The 19360-nt window shown below is 47.6% G+C and overlaps 1 protein-coding gene across 1 annotated transcript in view; it reads right to left on the reverse strand.

The window, feature by feature from the left end:
- Positions 1-2691: 2691 nt before the first annotated feature.
- The window catches only part of Pdzd2 (PDZ domain containing 2), a 139186-nt gene continuing 122517 nt past the window's right edge, over positions 2692-19360 (reverse strand). The window contains exons 19-24 of the mRNA XM_028767529.1: positions 14824-18799; positions 13570-13687; positions 10587-10688; positions 9766-10036; positions 8028-8162; positions 2692-5300 (exon numbers count right to left, since the gene is read on the reverse strand). Of these exons, the coding sequence (XP_028623362.1) occupies positions 5137-5300; positions 8028-8162; positions 9766-10036; positions 10587-10688; positions 13570-13687; positions 14824-18799 (4766 nt within the window). The 3' untranslated portion in view covers positions 2692-5136. The remainder of the gene's footprint in view (positions 5301-8027; positions 8163-9765; positions 10037-10586; positions 10689-13569; positions 13688-14823; positions 18800-19360) is intronic.

The raw sequence follows: 19360 nt of genomic DNA on the forward strand, positions 1-19360 counted from the left end.
TCCCCTGGATTGTGTATGGGTTTATTTTGTTATTTTTTTAATGTGTGTGTTTGTCGTTCTCAGGAACTTTTGGTTTCTCACTGGTCTGAAGCTCACAGGTAGGTACTGGATAGTCAGTGAGCCCCAGGCACCCCCACCCCACCCTGTTTCCATGTCTTCAGAGCTGTGGTTATAAATATGCACCATACCTGGCTTCTTAAATGGGTTTTGAAGCCACATAAACACAAGCACTTTGGACTGTGCTTTCTTCAGCTTTCCACACAGGATGTTAACCATGCACCCTGGGCTAGCCTTGAACTTGCAGTGATGAGCCTCCTGCCTCTGTCTCCCAAGTGCTGGAATTACAGATTTGTATCACTGTGCCTGGCTGCCTCCTGAGTAAACACTGGACTTGTAAATATTTCTAGTTTCATGTGGTCAGTCTTGTTTTATGTCATTTTTCTCAATGTATTTGAGCTCATTTTGAGGTTTAGAGTGACAGATCTTTTCCTGGGCATATCTCTCGTGTGCTTCTGTTGTCTGCAGGGATTATATTTGCACCTTGCGATTTTTATGACTTTCCACAGGATTTAACGGACTTTTAACTTCTCTTTTATCAACATGAATTCTTCTGAATAAAGATGGAGGGCATTTGTCTCTGGGTCTGCCTTTACCTGAAAGCGTTTTGGGTTTTTTGTTGTCCTATTAATTTACTTATTTATTTATTTTGTTTGTTTCTCGAGATAGGGTTTCTCTGTAGAACATCCCTGGCTATCCTGGAGCTAGCTCTGTAATCCAGCAGGCTGCCTCTGCCTCCGAGCGGTGGGATTAAAGGCTGTATGTTTGTCTTTGTGAGACAGGATCTTGTGTATCTTAGGCTGCCCGCACTCTGTGTGCTCTCCAGAATGAAGCTAAACTCCTGATCCCTTTGCTCCCTTGTCTGTCACCACACCCACTTGGTTTAAATCTCAAATGACCTCCATCCACCCACCCCAGGCATATATATACTGAAGGCTTGGCTGCCAGTGTGGCCCTGGTGGGAGGTGGACCTTTAGGAGGGTCGCATACCCCCAGATGGAATTTTGGGGCCTATCAATCTTCTCTCTCATCTTTGCTTCTTAGCTACCAAGCCCATCCATCATCTTTGGCCATAGTATGTGCTGCCACAGAACTAAGGTGATGGAGCCAACTGACTTGTAAATTTGTCTTACCAAATGTTTATCAGTTGTGTTTATCTTGTTGTTCCATCCCATCATACGTTCAGATTGCTGAATTTAATACAATCAGTTCTAAGCCTACCTACCATGTGCCCAGGACTTGTCAGCAGTAGATTCTCCATAGCTTGTTGAATTCATTCATCCCTTTGGCCAGGAGAAGGGTGTCTGCATACTAGCTGACTGCATGTCACATGGCTCGGGGAGGAAGGCTCAGGATGCTGTGGACTGATGGTGACTGTAACCTTTATGGGCTAGGATCTTACCTGGTAGCTTCGTGTGAGTTCACTCCTTGCCTATTACTTAACCTCTCTGACAAGCTTGATGTGTGGGAAAGGAAAGTCACCCACCCCCCAACCCCCACCTTCTGCTTCCCCTCCCCCACTGTCCTGAGGCATGATGGGGATTCCAAATGAGCACATCCTGTTTCAAGTCTAGAGCTTTCTCCAAGTGAAGGGTTTCAGCGGCATTTTTCAGAACCTTCACTTTCTGCCACATGTTGTGTCTTTTCTTATTTAGAGAGAAAGGTGTCCTGTATCATTCTCTTTAGTTTGGTCTTAGATCTTACTATACGTATTGGTTTTCCAGATTCGTAAGACAGGCTGATTTTTTTTCTATGCTGTATCATAACTAGTTTCTCATTTATTTCAGTAGCTTCAAAGGGAATTATACTAGCAAGTATTCTCTCTGATAAGGCAATCAGAACCTTATTTTGAGAATGTATACTCTTTTGAAAAAAATATTTTTTATTTCATGTGCTTGATGTTTTACCCTCATGTATATCTGTGTGAGGGTGTCAGATCCTCTGGGACAGACAGTTGCTGGGAATTGAACCCAGGTCCTCTGGAAGAGCAGCCAGTGCTCTTCACCACTTGGTACTCTCCAGCTGTGAGAATGTGTATCCTTGCCTCCTTTGTAGGATTTGTTTCAAGCTGCAGAGTCTCAATAAAGAAGATTGTTTTTTTTCACCCTGAGAAATAGGACCCCAGAGCAAGTATATGAGGAGGAAGACAGGGTTTCCTCTGAGGAAAAGAAAGCTTTCCTGAACAATGAGAGGAAAAACTGGCAAACAGTTGCTTAGCAGCAAAGATGGTCCAGTGGAAGTTAGAAATTGGGAGTTTATGATGGCATTTTTTCATTGTGGGTGTGGGATGTGTCTGTAATAACAGGCATAGGTTCCAAATCTCTGGCCATTTGGAAGGATCCAGGCCTGGCTAGCAAGATGGGCCAGTCCAGTGTCAGTATGTATGTGTGTGTCTGTCTCTTTTGTCTGCTGTGAGAGGAAGTGTGAGTGGTTCGGGCTTAAAGGGGAGAAAGCCGGCAGTTGCTAGGGTTGTTAAAGATGTAGTGAGAAGTGCCCAGGAATCTCTGAGAGCCAGACGGAGACAGGCGAGAGGCCGGCAGCTCACTGAGGCCTCTTACCTGTCCAGGTGATGCGGTGATAGGACATTTAAAAAGGTCTCAGTATCACTCATCGCACGACAGTGAGACAAACAGCCAAGTAGTAAGCAGTGTTTATTTTTTGAAAATTATTTAAAAAATTGTTTACAGAGATGTGGATTTACATAACTTGGCAACATTTTTTCTTTAATGTACAGGGCATTTCATATTATTGCACTTACTCTTTAATATATAAGGCATTTTATTTTACATAAATAAAGAAGAATGTGTAATGTACAGGCGTGGTGCCAACTAAAGTCAAGCCTACGATGTGATGTGTGTGGGAGGGTGGGACTGAAACCCAACCCCCTTGAGCCTTCACGGGATTGTCTTACAACTACGGTTTGTATGTTAGAACACATTTTACCTCATAGCTTACTGTGAATGACTGACCACTTACAAAGAAAGAAAAAGGGTTAGAACAATACCATTAGTGTTCACTGCAGGAAGTGGGGGGGGTTATTAGACTAAGTAGCAGTACTAGTCATGCCTTGAACACTGAACACAAATAAATAGCTTTCTATCTCAGGGTCAGCGACAGGGCTAGCTCTTGCTTCTTCCCTTACATTCCCAGTTAGCTGGGAAGACCTTCTGGAAAGATCCAGTCCAAATGCCTGATGACTTAACGTTGTATATAGTAAGCCAGAGGTCCTCCATGTACTCTTCAGATAGGAGCTTTGGGGACACTTGGAAAGAAACCATTGCTCCCTAAGGTCCTGTCTGTTCACAAAGGACTTAATAGGCATGACTGTAAAGGAGTAGAGGCAAAAAAAGAGAAAAAGACAAAGAAAAGAATGGTTTTCCGTGCTGACTTCAAATTATCATTCAGGTAAAAAAGCAGAAACTGACCCGGAGACTTAACAACCCAGCATGCACCTTGCACTGACGTCTTAAGAGTATCCTACTTGTAACTGTAAGGAAGAGTAGATGCTAAGCCAGGCTCTCCTAGCCAACTCCTGGACTGTAGTTTTCTTTGTGAGACCTGTTGAAAACGAGCCAGTTACTTTGCGCCCACCTGCGGGCCCTCTTTGGGTTTCCTCTGCAGCTGGCCAGGCAGCAGGATCAGGCTCAGATGATGATGTACAAAGGCAAGAGCAGCTCAAGCACCTCAGCGGGCTTTCCCCTAGACCCAGCCATTAACGAGATCAGCAGAAACCCCGGAGCACTGCGCATGCGGGATTCCCAAACAGTTTCCACCCAAGACCCCAGGACCCAGCACTGGGTGGCACCACCTGAGGACAGAGTGGTGAACACTATATAGTCCTTTTCCTTGAGAATGACTCACCCTGTTTTTCCATTTTCCTTGTTTGGTAAATGAAGTTGGTGAGGCTTTGGGATGTAAGAGAATGAAGGTCAGTGCAAAGGGAGAAAAGCCAGCTTGTGAGGAGGAAGGGCTCCGGAGGCAGCCGGAGGAATTTCACAAGCAGCCTGAGTCAGAATGGTCTGTGGGACCCTAGTTTTGGCAAGAGAAAGAATTCTCAAAACAAGAAAATAGCAGGAAGCTGAGGCACCACAGGGCTCTGTCAGGGAAGAGAGTTGGACTACAAACTCTATGCTTCTTTAGGTCTGGAGGGGGAAAGGAGCAAAACTAAAAAGAAAATTTCCCGGAGAGGATGCTCAGACGCTCCTCAGTTTGGACCACAGGATGCCTACGTTTGCAAGGTGAGGGATTTAACTCTCAAAAATTCCATTACGCTGGTGGTGCATGTGTGTGGAAACGGAAAGACACTGACAACTGTGCCTGCTTTTGTGTTGACCAGTCTTGAATTCGACCATGTACTCAAGTTTGAAAACTAGATGCAAGGTGCTTTTCGGGCTAGAACTTCCTTCTCCTCCCAAGCAGGGAAGCTCACAGCTATTTATTGCAACTCATCAGAACTGTCGCTCTGTAACAGCCTTACGACTTACACTCTGAAACAGAAAACCATCAGAACTTCCTAGTTCTCATCATACATCACGTTCATTAAAAAATAGCACTTTTTAAAACTGTCATCTTTTTCACTGGTTGGGTAATTCCTGAGCTCTGCCTAACAATTAGGTCATAAATTCATTTTCTTTAAGTCTCATTTTCCTTTTCAAGGTAACATACGTAGATCCATAGCTCTGCCTTCCACTGCATGTACCTAAAAGCATTATGTCATTTACTTACAAAATTATATAAATCTACATACATAAATCATTTTAGCCGGGGTGTTTGCGTTATCCTCTGGTCCCTGCTCGCCAGGACTGATGCTGGGAGAGGTGACGAGAGGGATGTGAAGGTGCAGCTAGGTGTTCCAGATGAAGAGCACGTCGGCTCTTGATCCGAGGCACTGAATGAAATGATGCCCGCCCAGCCCTGACGGTCCAGGTAGGTGGTTTCCAGAGTTCGGGCTTCATGTAAAAGTACAATCATGGATATCTGTCTAAGCCGTTTGTTGATTCAAGAATCCATCATCATTTAAAGAAGTCATTCTGATTTGCTAAAAGAAGTGAATCTAGGGGAGGAGATTCCTGTAAAAATTCACGAATCCCTGTGCTTTCTAATCACTAACTGCACAGGCCCTTCTGGAACCGACTTCATAATGTTCCAGGCATCGAAGTGCACCAGCCCGACCAAGGGCTTCCCATTAATAGCAAGGACCTCATCACCCGCTTCTATTGTTCCAGCTTGTTCTGCAGCACCACCTGTCAGAGCAAATAGAGAACGAACTGTTAACACCTGCATCTTTAAAAAGGCACCGAAAAGTTTAAATATTTCTCAATGATGTTCCTGTAGTTTTAGGAGACTACTTTTCTTTTTTTTTTTTTTTTAAAGAGACAATTCTCTCCATATTTTATATTACCTAGCTTAGAGGAGTCCCTCCCAATATAGACAAGTCCCAAGTCCACAATACACAAAGGGAAGACAATGTATTTATACTAAAGAACCACAAGTTACTTTTTTGCTATCAGACCATTGCCATCGTGGGTCACATGCATGTTCCAGGGAAGGGCTTGTCACAGGGTTCCTACCTCCAGCACATGCCCACCTGGCTGCAGTTGATGTCTGACTATGTGAAGGAACAGATTTAGGAACTGGTCAAGAAAAGTCTGACCCCCTCATGAACTGGTATGCTCCAGAGGGGCTCATGATGTTGGCCTTTGTTCTTCCTGAGAGTGTCTACTGTTTGGTTGAAAAAAGCAGTCGCTCGATGCTCATAAGCAACTTGAGAGACGCAAAGGAAAAGGGTTCTAAATTCTGCCCGATTCGGCTAGAGTAGCATTTACCAGCCAGCATGTTCTAAAACTACGTGGGTCCTCCCACTCAGAATCTGAATCATTCGCACCCTCTGTGATAGTGGTATAAAGTCTGTGTACTCAAACAGTAAAATCACTTGAAATTTAAAAAAAAAAAACACATAGAGAAATACACAGAGTTGGTCCAAGGAAACCAGGAACTAACTAACACACCAGCAAACATCCAACAAGCTCACAGAAACGGTGTCATCCAAACTGTCAGCTGGGGCTGGTCAGGCTCATCAGGTTGTGGGGACTGTGGTGATAGCTTTCCCTCTGTGCAGAGCTTCCCACAGTTCTGAATGACAGCTTTGTGGACATTCTAGCTATGAGCTTCCAGCAACCAAGCAAGCTGTCTTGCTTCTGGTTCCTGTCAGGGGAAGCCCCAGTCCTATCCCTGGATACCTACTTCTGGCAGCCCAAAGAATCAGGAGGCACTCAGGCCCTGCCCTTGAGTGGGCCTGTAAGTTTCAGTTCTGATTGAACATTTGTGAGCCACACACTACCACGGGGTTTGTTTCTCCTTTCCACAGAGATCTGATTTGGTTTTGTTTTCAGACATGGTCTTACTATGTAGCTCTGCCTGGTCTAGACCTCCCTGTATGAAGCCCAGGCTGGTCTCAGACTTGCCACAACCCTGCTGCCCCTGTCTCCTGAGTGCTGGGACTGCAGGCATGAGCCACTATGCCCAGCTGGAGATGGTTTACAACTATTTGCCTAATATGTTGTTGTTCACATGTATCTGGCAGAGACTGAGGACAGAGCTAGAAGAACTGTGGCAGGTTCAGGGAAGGACCATCTTTCAGAGATGGTCTTGTGATGAAGGCTCTATCCACTGAGAAATCTTAGACTGCACCGATACCACAGCTCAGGCCAGCATCTGATGCTTATTCTTGGTCCTGTGGGTTCTTGGGGTGCACAAGCTAGCGGTTTTGGCCTCTCTTTCCTATTTTATTTTATTTTTTTAAAAACACAGCTCATATTAACATTGTGTCTGGAGTGGAGAGATGTTTCAGAGTAGCTGTGTAATTACAGAAAGAGATCATAAGTTCTTCTGAACAGGATCAAAGCAGAGCAGGGAGGCAAAAGCAGTTGAATCTCTATGAGTTCCAGGCCAGGCAGGGGCTACATGGTGAGACCCTGTCTGAAAACACACACACACACACACACACACACACACACACACACACACACACACCAATCTTAAGCTAAGAATAACCAATCTTATGTCTTGATCCTTACATCCTGTAACCATAAATGAGTTTTTGGGAGCTGGAGAGATGGCTCAGCAGTTAATATTGGCTGTTCTTCAGGAGAACCTTGGGCTCAATTCCTAGCCCCACGTGTCAGCTTATAACTGTCTGTAACTCCAGCTCCAGGGGATCTAACATGCTCATACAGGCAAAACACCAATACACATTAAATAAGTAAGCAAATTAAATAAATAAATTGACATATTTGAGCTTCAGATCTATTTGTAAGTATTTATGTGCTGATATCAGCCGTATAATAACATAATTCCTGATTGCTTAGGCATTAGTACCCTGTAAATGCTTCCCCGTGGTAGGGGGGATAGCTCAGTGGACTTCCCTGCGGCAAGTGTGAGGACCAGAGTTTGGATCTCCAGAACCCACGCGTGCAAATCTCCTGTAATACCAGCACTCTGAAGTGAAGGGATCCCAACTGGCAAGCACCTAGAAATTCTGCCACAGAAATAAAGTGGAGAGCGATCGAGGAAGATACTTAATGTTGGGCTGTCACGTGTACACGTGAACATCCATGTACATATGCATACCATACACGCGTGTGCGAAAAAAAACCCCAAAATCCTCCAGCTCAAACAATTTCCCAAGAATATAAAATGAAAATTTCAAGTTCATGAAGAAACCGTTCAACCGTTCCCCTCCCTTTTCTTGCAGCCTAGTATTTGAAATCACTAGACTTCAGGTTGATAGTAAGTGCTCTTGCTGCTATAGCTGATGGCAGTGCTCACCTCGGTACCTACCTGGGCCTTGGGAATTTGAATACATGCAAAACACAACTCAAGATTATGCAGCTGCAAAAGCACTGTAGATTTTGGAACACCAGTTTGGTTCTCATACAGGAGGGATGGGCTTTCATGGAGATATACATTACCTTTGTACACCCTTTTAATTACCAGTGGCCCGTCTCCAGATACGGATGATTTTTCTCCATCCAGGCTCAATCCCAGCCCAGCAGAGGTTTTCAGCACTTCAACACACAGAGCGTCATGAGCAGCCCCGTTTCTCCCTGCGGCAAGGATGTACGTTTGTCAAGATAAAAATGACAGGCTATCTGTTCAACATGCCACCTGTCCAGTGCCCCTCAAATGCACTGCCTCTGGCACCTTGGACTCTGGTCATCCCCGAGTCTTATCTGCTGGTAAGTGTTTATAACCTTTGATCCCAGTGTCAGGGTTGACCTCCCAGAAGGGAGCCTGGCTGTGTTCTACCGGATTCAATGCTTCCTTTACATACATTCGGGCAAGTGCAGAGAAAGCTTTCTCTCCCGGGCTGCAGTGCCAGGAGACAGACTGCTCTTGTCAAGCCTCACATTCTGGTAGCACACATCCTGGTGAGGATGGAAGGCACACTCAAGTGAATCAAATTCGATTTCCTGCCAACCCTGGCTACCATAGCAACCAGAATGTCACCATCTGCTATTGAAAGCAAAGGCATTGAAGTACTTGGGTCAGGAGGGACTGTCATAATTGATTGGGAAGCTCCCTGGCACCGGGTGGGGCTTCTTTGCCCTATGCTTTTTTTTTCTGAGAGGAAACCCTGACTCCCTGGGGCATGGTTGCCTCCCTCACACTGGCATCCTTCACTGGCATCTGGCTCTTGTGTGGGAAGAGCGTTTCCATGGTGATATTGGCTTTACGGCTTGTTTGGAAAGGCCAGGCTGGGGACTGAATAGGAATTGCACATTTCCTTTTAGTTCCCTTAAGTGCGTACTATGGGGTTGAATGGAAAGGTGTACCGAGTTGCTTGGAAGGCAGGAAAGGGATCATGAATGAATGAATGAATGAATGAAACCGCCTACCTAATACAATCCTTGGGATTACAGTTGAACCAACATCACCGCCGGCTCCTTACTAGTTTAAAGCAGTTCTCATGGTCTGAAAGACATTTGCTACTATTGCTGTTGTAATTTTTTTTTAGCGGGGTATCTTGCTGTTAGAAAGGAGAAAGGAAGCATTCCCAGTGGTTACCAGCTGGGGCTGTCTCCTGTAATCACCCGACAGCACTGTGAAGACATGTTCATGTCTGCTATAGTTGAACAGGGGACTTTCTGGTCATCGGGGTTTTAAACAGCTTTCCAGGTGCCTCCATTGCAGTAAGGCCCACATCAGATATCTGTCGGCAGCCTGGCGAAGTGTAACTGCAGAAGTATATCTTACGGAGAGCGCAGGCCACCGAGCAGAGGCATTCGGCCACCCTGCCTTGAACCTTGGGCTGCCTTCGAGAGTGGGAGGGGCTGCTGAGGGAGTCTGCAGGGCTTATCTGAAGGCTGTAGGAGCCAGGGCTTGGAACAGAACTTGTACTTAGTGTGGATGTTGTCAGGGGAGTCCATCCTGAGCCCCTCCTAAGCTCTTGGCACATAAAGGCAGCAGTCTCTATTTTCAAACACAAAAACACGTTTATCCCTTCATTTTCTTATATTCTGCTAAAACAGGAAACAGAAATCTTGATGTTTCTCAAGGACACACCTTGTTCAGAAACCTCCCTTTAACACCCAATCCCCTTACAAAAGCTGTCTTATTCACTAACTTGTTTTATCTTGTTAGTACAGTCTCGTACAGTCTTTATCAACCAGCTGCTCACACCCTGCTCACTATCAGTGGATAACTTACCAGCTCCAGGCTCTAATGGCAAGGTCCTTCTGGGGAATGGACCCTTCCCATTGGCTGAGGGAGGCTCCTGTCTGAAGGAGGGCCTGGGCTGGTCAATCCCTTTCTTGATAATCATGAGGGCGTGTTTGTGCAGCTCTGCCTGGTGCAGAACCTTCGTGACCTCACTGTGGGCTAAGCCAGCTAAGGAGGTGCCATTGACGGAGAGAAGGAAGTCCCCTCGGCTCACAGTCCCTTCCTGAGAAGCCGCGCCCTGAGAAAACACCCTGTGGACCTAGGACAGAAAAGAAAAGAGAACAAATTCATCCACGGCTCTGGTAACTGTTAGTGAGAGAAGAGAGTAACTGCAGATCTATGGTCAAGGAGCTTTCTCATGGCAAGCTTCCAAGTCAGAAAGTTCTGGCTTTGTCAGTATACAGGGTGAACTAACAAGTCTCTGCCAAATATGGCCGCTCATTTGTTACATCCACAGGGTAACAGCAAGAGAGACGGATGAATGGCTTGCCCAGTGAATGTGGCCGAGGTCGCTAAATGATTTCAAAGTGCTACTGTTTGCAAGTGTGGGCGCTTGACTCTCCTTCCCAGTGCTTAAACATAAATGACCACAGTATAGGTAATTAGCCTAACAGATAGTGCATTTGCCCTCTACGTCACGTTAGCTGTCTATAAAAACACTCATCTTTGACAGTGGAGATACTAACTGCTCTCCTCATGCTCCCATGTTGCTAACGGGGACCCAAACTCAGCCATCTCTGTTATGTTCCTATCAAAATTCCATTGCTTCCGTTGGGATGCCCCAAGAGCCTTGTAACACTGTGGCTTACCATGACTGATTTTGGCTCCACGTCTGCCCCTCCTGCCACACTGAATCCCAGACCCGAGCCTTCTTTTTTATTCAAGACTATGAAGGAAATATCTTCTTTATTCTAGTGAAGAGAAACAGACATTTTACTCTCTGTTCCTTGCATCCAGAGTGAGAAACTCTTAAGCTAAGCCCCCATGGAGGTGCTTGACACGGACCCTTAATAAGTTTAACCTGGAAATGTGGAGGAGCCCAGCTTAGCCTTCCTGTATTTCTGTATTTGTCCCAGGTGGGGTTATGTGCAAGATTTTTTGTTTGTTTTTAAGAATTATTTATATATTTATATGAGTACACTGTCTCTCTCTTCAGACACACCAGAAGAGGGCATTGGATCCCATTATAGATGGTTGAGAGCCACCATGTGGTTGCCGGAAATTGAACTCAGGACCCCTGGAAGAACAGTCAGTATCTTAACCAGTGAGCCATCTCTCCAGCCCATGCGCAAGGCTGAAAATCCACCCTGCAGTTGTGGAACCCGGGGAAAGATGAACTCAAATGAGGACGGAGGGAGGAGCTTTCCTGGGTCCCTAAGTTTTCAAGCCATCTGAGGAAAATGGCTGCCTTTCCAGATCTGACCACAGTGCATGCCTTTCTAAGCCTATAAGTATCATTATTTGGACAGGGTCCATGTAGCCCAGGTTGGCCTCAAACTTGCTATGTTCCCAAGAGCGATCATTTACTTCTGACCTTTTTTGAAAATCGGAACTAGATTTCTAAGTAAAGTATACTCTGATTATGGTATGATCTTGTTTCCAAGGACTAGGATTACAGAGTATGCTATCATGCCTGGTTTCATGCAGTCCTGGGGTTTGAACCCAGAGCTTTGTACATGTTAGTCAGGCACTCTATCAATTGAGCTATACTCCCTCAGCCCACAGTTATTAGAGTGAAAAGGTGGCATGCTACAGCCATGTATACACCAGTGTTTCCGCATTTGGGTTCCAGAGTTATCTGCAAGTACAGTCGATTAACTGGTAGTTGTAAAATAAAGTGGGTGAAAATGTCAACCATACGCGAGACTAGAACATTCTTAATAGTGTTCTAGAACATTCTTAGCGTTCTAGGGTTATATAGCATTAGACTGTTTTGCTTCAGGCATCAGTCAAAGGATAACTTGAAATAGAAGATTAAATGTGATTAAGTAATTTTAGACACAATTCAGCAACATTTTAAGGTTCAACACTGCTTGATTTGTCACAAAGTAACCATCAACAGCTTCAAGATGATTTAAAACACACTGTTACTCAAGAAAGCTAGTAACAACCTTTGAGGACTGATTTGTTGAGACAAAAGGAAGCAGAAAACCACCTGTGGGGTCAGCTGATCAATCAGGAGGCCTGATGGAGGAGCATTTAGTTGTATTGGAAAGTCATGAAGACTTAGGCACCTTCAGTCATCCAGACGAGTGGACAGAAAGGAGACACTGACCACTAGGCTCTCTAAAGAAGCACAGGAGCATGTGGCTCAGTGAGTCGGTTTCTGCACAACTTCTGGAAGGTAGTCAGATGCTGAGAGGCAGATACTTCCTGGAGCAGTGACAGTGTATCTTTAAACGGGCAGACTGCCAACAAAATTTCTGTGAGGTGGTGGGGGGGCATTTGAGGAAACAAGCGTACCAGCGGCCGAGGATGAGGTCTGATTTTGCCTGAGAAATTTGGAACAGCATTGGGATACCTGATGAACAGGGCACTCGCTCCAAAGCTTGGGCGTGTGGTAGTCAGAAAAGCAGGCTAGATTGTGGCCTCTTTCATCTTTCAGGGTATACCAGAAGACCACAGGACATTGGTTTGTGCCATTCTGGTATGAGCACACTATACTCTCTGAAAGATAGCAGGGTCGGGCTAGCTTTGCGCTTCTTGCTTTCTCAAATCTACTGAAAACAAATGACAGGAAAAGAAACCTGCTTTCTAACGCAAGCAGGAATGGTCCCCGATGCTGAACTGCACTCTTGTTCAGGGTATTGATCTGGCATTCTGTCTGCATTCCGGTTCTAAGAATGTATCTCTTATGTATGTGTCTGGTTGAGGCTTTCTTGGCTCCGTGTAGCTTTTATCTGTTATAACACCTTTGGAGTGAACAGGCCCCGGAAAGAAAGAGACTGTGTCCTAGAGTGAGCCTGTGACCTGTGACACATGCCTAACACCAAAGGAGGCTGTAAGCTGGTGAACAGCCCTTTTTACTCCAAATAAAAGCCCTTGATTCCTTGAAGCGTGTCCTGACTGTACATACCAGTGGGCTGAGAATCCGAAGGGAGTGAGTGGGAACCAATAAGTATGTTTCCAGTCCCCACCCCACCCCCATCTCCTCACCATCCTGCCCCATGAGATGGTAAAGCCACAGCTTAACTGAGAAACCTCAAATGGTACCCAGGAGGATGTGGGGGTATTGGAACAATGTTTGTAAACGTAATGTAAGCGTTAGTAGCCCAGTATCTCTTCACTCATTCCTATTTGCCTTTTCCTCGACATGTGTCGAGGTTCAATTTCTTACTGTTCCCCGAGGAACATTCTAGACGGGAACCCATGGTCTCTGTTATTACCACTGTTCACTGTCACATATGGTTCAGTTAAATTCTGAATCTTTGACCTTACAGACTGGGGTTTAGGGGTTCTTAAACTTCGGGCCTTAGCAAGGTTTTAACAGTGTGAGCCCTTCGCCAGCAGGTGGCGCCGCTTACTAGTTAATGTCCACACTGACAGAGGTTCACGGTCATTCAGCATTTCCTTTGCAAACTCTGGGCTCCTGGGATAAAAAATCTGGTGAACAGTTGCTGCAGGGGACTTAGGATAGCAGTGTCACCGATCCACCATTTCCCACCGCAGCAAGGGCCAGCCGCTCAAGCCGGTGGCAGTACGTGAGGCAACAGACTGAGCCCAGTCCCTGCCCCTCCCCCACTGCACCAATGCCCTGTCGTTCCATCTCTGGGTTTTGTGCACCCCACTCACCTCTGATAGTTCCTTCGCTTCCTGAATGAGAGTGAGGATGGGGGATTTTGACCCCACTGATGATAAAACAGCCTGTAATCTCTGCTGGTCCCCCACTGAGGCAAGGAGTTGATCCAAACTAAGTTAAATATATATATATACATTAGACAGAGATCAAACAAACAAAAAACAAAAAGCAGCCTCTCCGTTTCCTAAGGACTCGTCTGCAAGGTCTTCCTCTGCCAGGCTGTGGGCATTTTCCGACCTATCTCTCTCCTGTTGGGCATAGGTGCTACTCCATAGTTAACCAGAGAATGGCATGGGGTACTGGTTGGTCCACAGTTGGTGGGGACAGAGCTGTCCCCTGAGGTGGGATTTCCCCGAAGTTCCTGATACAATGAGAAGCAGAAACCATGTTAATAGCTTTTCAGGGTTTCTGCATCCTTAGACAGCATCGTCAATAGAGGAAAATCGGGTTGAGAGCTGGCCGATCCGGGCTGGGCTTGGGACCTCATCCCTAAGCCTCAGGTTTTTCAACTTTCATATGGGGATATGAAAAAAGACTTGCTGAATCTCGGAAGTTTTAAAGACAAGCTGATTAAATGAGGATAGTTATAAAAACAGCAGGTAAGGGTTCTGTAGGTGGGCGGTGCCTTCTGACATTTAGTAAGGATAGCCAAGATTGTAAAATCAATTCCTGAGTTCAAGGCCAACATGAATATCTTTCACTGACAGTGTAGGAAATAAGCCTGGGGACCCCTCTAGGATATTTAGGGACCAGTACAGGAGTTTAGCAGACAACTTCTGACATGGTTAGAAATTGGAGGCCCCAGTGAAACATTTTAAAACATTAAGAGTTTCCTGCTTAGCTCCAGCTGCTTTCTGAGCCCCAAAGACTCCCTGAGGCATGGCTGTTTCCCCACAGCATTACTCTTGTCTTCAGAGCCACACAGTGGCAAGCATATGTAGCTTCCAGGTAGGATACTGACTGAAATGCAGTGTGGTGTCTGGATCCAATCCTAGAATCGAGAAGGACACTGGTGGAATCAATTCAGCAAGTTCTGAAGTTTGTGGCTTTGTGCCTATGGTTGGTTGTCTGGGGTTAAATCCTCGTTTCTCACTAATGGATCAGGGTTGTGTACGATAAGTGATTAGAAGAGCTGGTGAGAGGTAGCTCGGGACTCCTCTCATTACTTTTGCAACTGTTTTATAAACCTGAAAGTGTTCCCAATGCAAACAGGCCTGTTTGAGTAAGAGGGGAGGGTAGATACTTACGTCACTGACCAGCTTTTCCCAGGAGACATGGCCCGCACAGAGTCACATCCTTCCCTGGATCCAGTGGGTACTGCACGCTCACCGGCTGGAGGGCTGTTTCCTTTGGGGTAGACTCTGGTGCCACCATTCATAGAACACAAAAGGAAATCTGCATGACCTCTAGCTGGGGAGCCAGCTGGAGAGGTAGCTGGGGAGCCTTGCGACCTGCTGGGGGTGATCTCCAGCTGGGTTCTAAAGAGCACAGCCCCTGGGCTGGCAGAGTAGTCCTCTCCGCTACACAGCTTGTCCAGGTCTGGCATGCTCAAGGCCCTCAGCTCCTGGAGCTTGGATCGGGACACTGGGGAGGGCTGGGCATGGCGCACAGAGGACTTGTTCCTTTTGATGGGTGAGGCTGGGCTCACTGTGGAGGTGGGAATTCCTACCGGGACAAGTGATTTCTTTGGGTCTGGGCTGGGACCCTTGTTACTAGTCTCTGGTGGATTCTGCCTGGAGACAGTCAGCGTCACGGTGGACGGGGACTTTGTCATCTGCGGGAGAAGGCTGCTGGCCTCGCTCTGGCTCTCGCTGCAGGAACTCAAGCTGCGTCTCAGTGACCTTGCGGTCACATCACCGGGGCTCCCTGAAGTGATGCTGCCAGAGGACCGTCTGTTCATGGGAGGCTTGGAGCTCACAGATAAGAACGGGGATGTGGCAGGCTTGGCCGCAGGCCGGTCAGAATTGGCCAGGTTCTCAAAAGACTTGATCCTCTGCTTCACAGAGAAAAACGAGGTAGATTCGTGGGGCCAATTCTGCTCACAGTAGTAATGTCTCCTGGTGACTTTGACTTTGTCTGGGATGAGGCAGCTCGTTTCGGGGACCGCACTGACATCACCCCCATCCATTGGTGGCAGGTTCTTTGACGTTTCCAGCAGAGGCTTTACACTGTATACGGCCTGACCATTAGTCAAGCCTTTGGCTGTCTTCTCAGAGAGATTGCCGCTCATCGCAGGGACCTGGAGGTCCTGAGGTGAGCGACTTGGGCTGTGTGGGGAAAGGCCTTCTCGTCCAAAGTGGCTTGAGAACTGGGCTGGCATGGAATAAGTCCTGGTGGCTGGCCTTGGTGTGAAGTAGGGGTGCTCTTCTCCGGCCAAGCCTACGGGTATGCCATTCTTGGGTACCCCGAAGGAGGCTGGCATTTGGCTTGATTTGCCCTGGGAGGACTCTGACATTTTGGCAGGCAGCTGCGGGGAGGAGGAGGACGCCAGTCTGGCCATGTTGAAAGACCAGCGCATTTCCCGTTCCACCTGGGAGGCCTGAGAGTGAGGGAAGGGTGGATGGTTTGGGGACGATTCCGCCGACTGCCGGAGTCTGACTACACTCTTCTCCTGACAGTTGCTCTGGGTCAAGAACCCTCCCTTCCTGTCACTATCGGGTGGCTTGTCACCACATGCATTCTTTGGCATTCTTTCAGACGAAATCTCGACTATTTTTAGCTGGCTTGTCCTTTCTGGAGGATTGCTAGTCATTTTTTCTATTCCTTTCTCACTGATGCCCTGGGGCTGGGCTGCTTCCGATACCACCAAGTCTACTCGGCTGGGTGTGAACTGTTTGCTCTGTCTGATCCCTGCCAAGGCTGTGTTGGTCCTCGATGCTGAGGGACTCACTGACCCAGAGTTAGCATGGGGCACCTTGCCCTCTGGTCCATACCTAGGGGACCTGGAGGTGGTTGGACAACTTGTATCAGATTCCACATAGACAGCCATGTGGAACCTACTGTTTGCACCTTGCTCAGGGAGAGGCTTGGGGGAAGTCAGGGGCGAAGTAAAGGTTCTAATGCTTGTGTCGGATGCAGAGGTCTTCAGAGAGCCAGAGGCAGCCAGGGGTGGCTTGCTCTCCGGCATGTGCTCGGGAGACTTGGGGGTGTCCCCAGCAGTGTTCTTAGTCTCCTCTTGGTCATCTATGTGGAGCCTGTGTGACACTGCCTTAGAAAGCATTTTATGGGAGGCTTGGGGTGAAGGCAAGCTCTTCCTGTGGTCCGTCCTGCTGCCCTTAGCGGAACTTGCCATGGGTACCTCAGGACTTGCTTTGTTTTTGCTGTTCAGTCTCTTCAGCTTAGGGCTGCACTTGGGTTTCTGACAGTTACTCAGTGTTTCCACTGGACTTTTGGGGGACAGGTCGTTATTTTCCTGACCCTTCTGTGGTGGAGGAGGACTCTTAGGCACAACGACCCCCTTTCTGTGGCTGGCGTTCACCGTGTTGGCTTTCGAGCCAGGACTCGTAGCCAGCGTATAGGGCTGCTGTTCCTTCTCAGATTTGCTCTGCAAATGTGTGCCGTGGCTGTCTGTATTTATTTCTTTAACCCAGGTCCTGGAGATCGTTTTTGGTTTCTGTAACAAGTCATCCAGGTTTTGGCCCTTGGCAATGTGTATGTTTGCCAAAACAGTCTCTCCGTTCTTAGGGCCATCGGCCCCCAGAGCATACACACTGCGCATGACACTTGCAGCAGCTGCCCGTTCGTTTGGGGTTCCCTCATCCAGCAGGTCACGTCCCAAGCCATTTACCATATTTGGGTTCCTAAGCACAAATGGCGAGTTTTGACAAGGTCTGGTCATTTGGGAAGGCTGTCTGTCTCCCATGACTGAGCTTGTGCTGGTGACAGCCATGATTTCCTCTGTGCATACGGGCTGGTGGCTCTGTGAAGTGTTTATGCCCGCCCATGTCTCATGCTCCTGAGAGCTTACGTCCAGGAAGGAAAATGGCTGGGACGAGCCTGGGATGGAAGTGTGTGAGGCTCCTGGCATGAAGCAGGCTCTCTCACAGGAGTCCCTCAGCGGCTCACTCACAACACTCTGCTGTACAGACGGAACTAGGCAGAATGCAGCCTGGGCAGGATGGGCAGGCACTGGGGTCTCAGGGCAGCCACTTGTGGCACAGATTTCTATTTGTTCATCCTCAGACTCACTGCTACCTTCCTTATGAGAGGACTCATGAGAAGGAGGAGGTGACCAGTTGTTCCTGGCAGCTGCTCGTGGGTCTTCGGCAAGAGACTCAGGGTCTGAAGATGAGTCTTCAGCATCGCCATACATGGATGAGGGCGATGGTTCTGAACTGCCACCGGGGCCTGATAGAGAGACACCATCATCGTGGAAGTTGCTGAAATTTCTAGAGTAGTTGTTCAGAAAGTTTTTGTTCACAGACAAATGTTTGTCAGGATGGATGGAATCCAGAACGGAAGGCTGGAAGGTCCACTGAGGGGGCGGGGGTGAGCCTGTGCCTCCAGTCTTCCTCGGGGAGGATGTCTGGTCACTCCTGACTGTCTGAACATGCTGGGAACTGCCACCCCCAGCTCCACCTGGTGGCTTACTTTCAAAAAGGTCCTGGTGAGCCCTGCTGTCTGCTTTCTGAGGAGACTGAGAAGGCTTTGCCTCGGAGGCTTCCCCAATGAACTTGTCAATGTCTGTCACAGGGCTCTCTGTGCTCCCTGACAGGGTCCTGTCAGGAGCCACTGGCACAGAGGGGCTGGCATGTGATATCTTTCCAGATGCAGATACTGTATCTTCAAGCAGAGCACCGTCTTTCAAGCTTTTAGGTATGCAGAGTCCTGTAGTTTCCAGGGCCTTGCTGGGACCTGAGGAGTCTCGGCTCCTTTCCACGGACCCAAGGGAGGCGTGAGGGATGGCAGTAGTTGGCGTTGCTCCTGTGCTCATGGGGACAGCTGTTCTCCTGGTGCTGGGAGAGCTGTCCCCAGGGGCATCCCAAGTCCTGCTGGAGTCGGGAAGAGTTGAGGCCTTCTCCCTGGGAGACGCACTTCTCTGGTTGGGTGGCTTCATTTTAGATATGCCTTGGGACTCAGGCTCCGAGGTCCTGGGAGACACAGGCTGGCTGAGGCTCTCAGGCTGGAGGACTTGCTTGGTGACTGTAGAAGTCTCGCCGGAGTCAGGATGAACTTCTCTGATCTTCCCTGGGTAAGGGAGTTGGTCTGAGGACCCATCCCATCCTGTATAAGGTAGGGGAGAGAAAGGGGAAAATGTAAGCGAACAGATCCTCTAGAGTTCTGTAAATATATAAATAACCTCAATACTGTTTCTCAGACATTCCACAGGCTACATCTAGACCTTTTGTTCTTGTCCCTCCAGTTGTAGAGTGCTTCCTTTTGACAGTCACCAGCCTACTTTAATCGCCTTAAAGTATCTCGGACAAACAGGATGAACATTTAAACTTCCCCGTTTCCCTCTTTGCTTGCTTTCAGATAGGAGATACCAGAAATCTCCTACCTGGATTTCTTTACCCAAGCACCTCTGCTCTTAGAAGTTCTGGGAAGACAGACACTGTTGGTCGTATTCCTTAGCTTTGGCCTAGACTGGGCAGAGGCTTCCCGTCTTATCTCGTTCTAGCATCTGTTTATCTATCTGACCACGAGTGACTCGGACTGTACCAAGAAACAGTTCAACCTCCAAACCCAAGAGGCTTACTTTTTTTCTATTTGATTTGTGAGATGGTCTCTCTATAGCCTTGGTTGACCTGATGCCCTTTGACTCTCCTGACTCAGCCTCCATGA

Source organism: Grammomys surdaster, unplaced genomic scaffold, assembly GCF_004785775.1.
Source record: "Grammomys surdaster isolate TR1022 unplaced genomic scaffold, NIH_TR_1.0 174, whole genome shotgun sequence".
Classification (NCBI taxonomy): Eukaryota; Metazoa; Chordata; class Mammalia; order Rodentia; family Muridae; genus Grammomys; species Grammomys surdaster.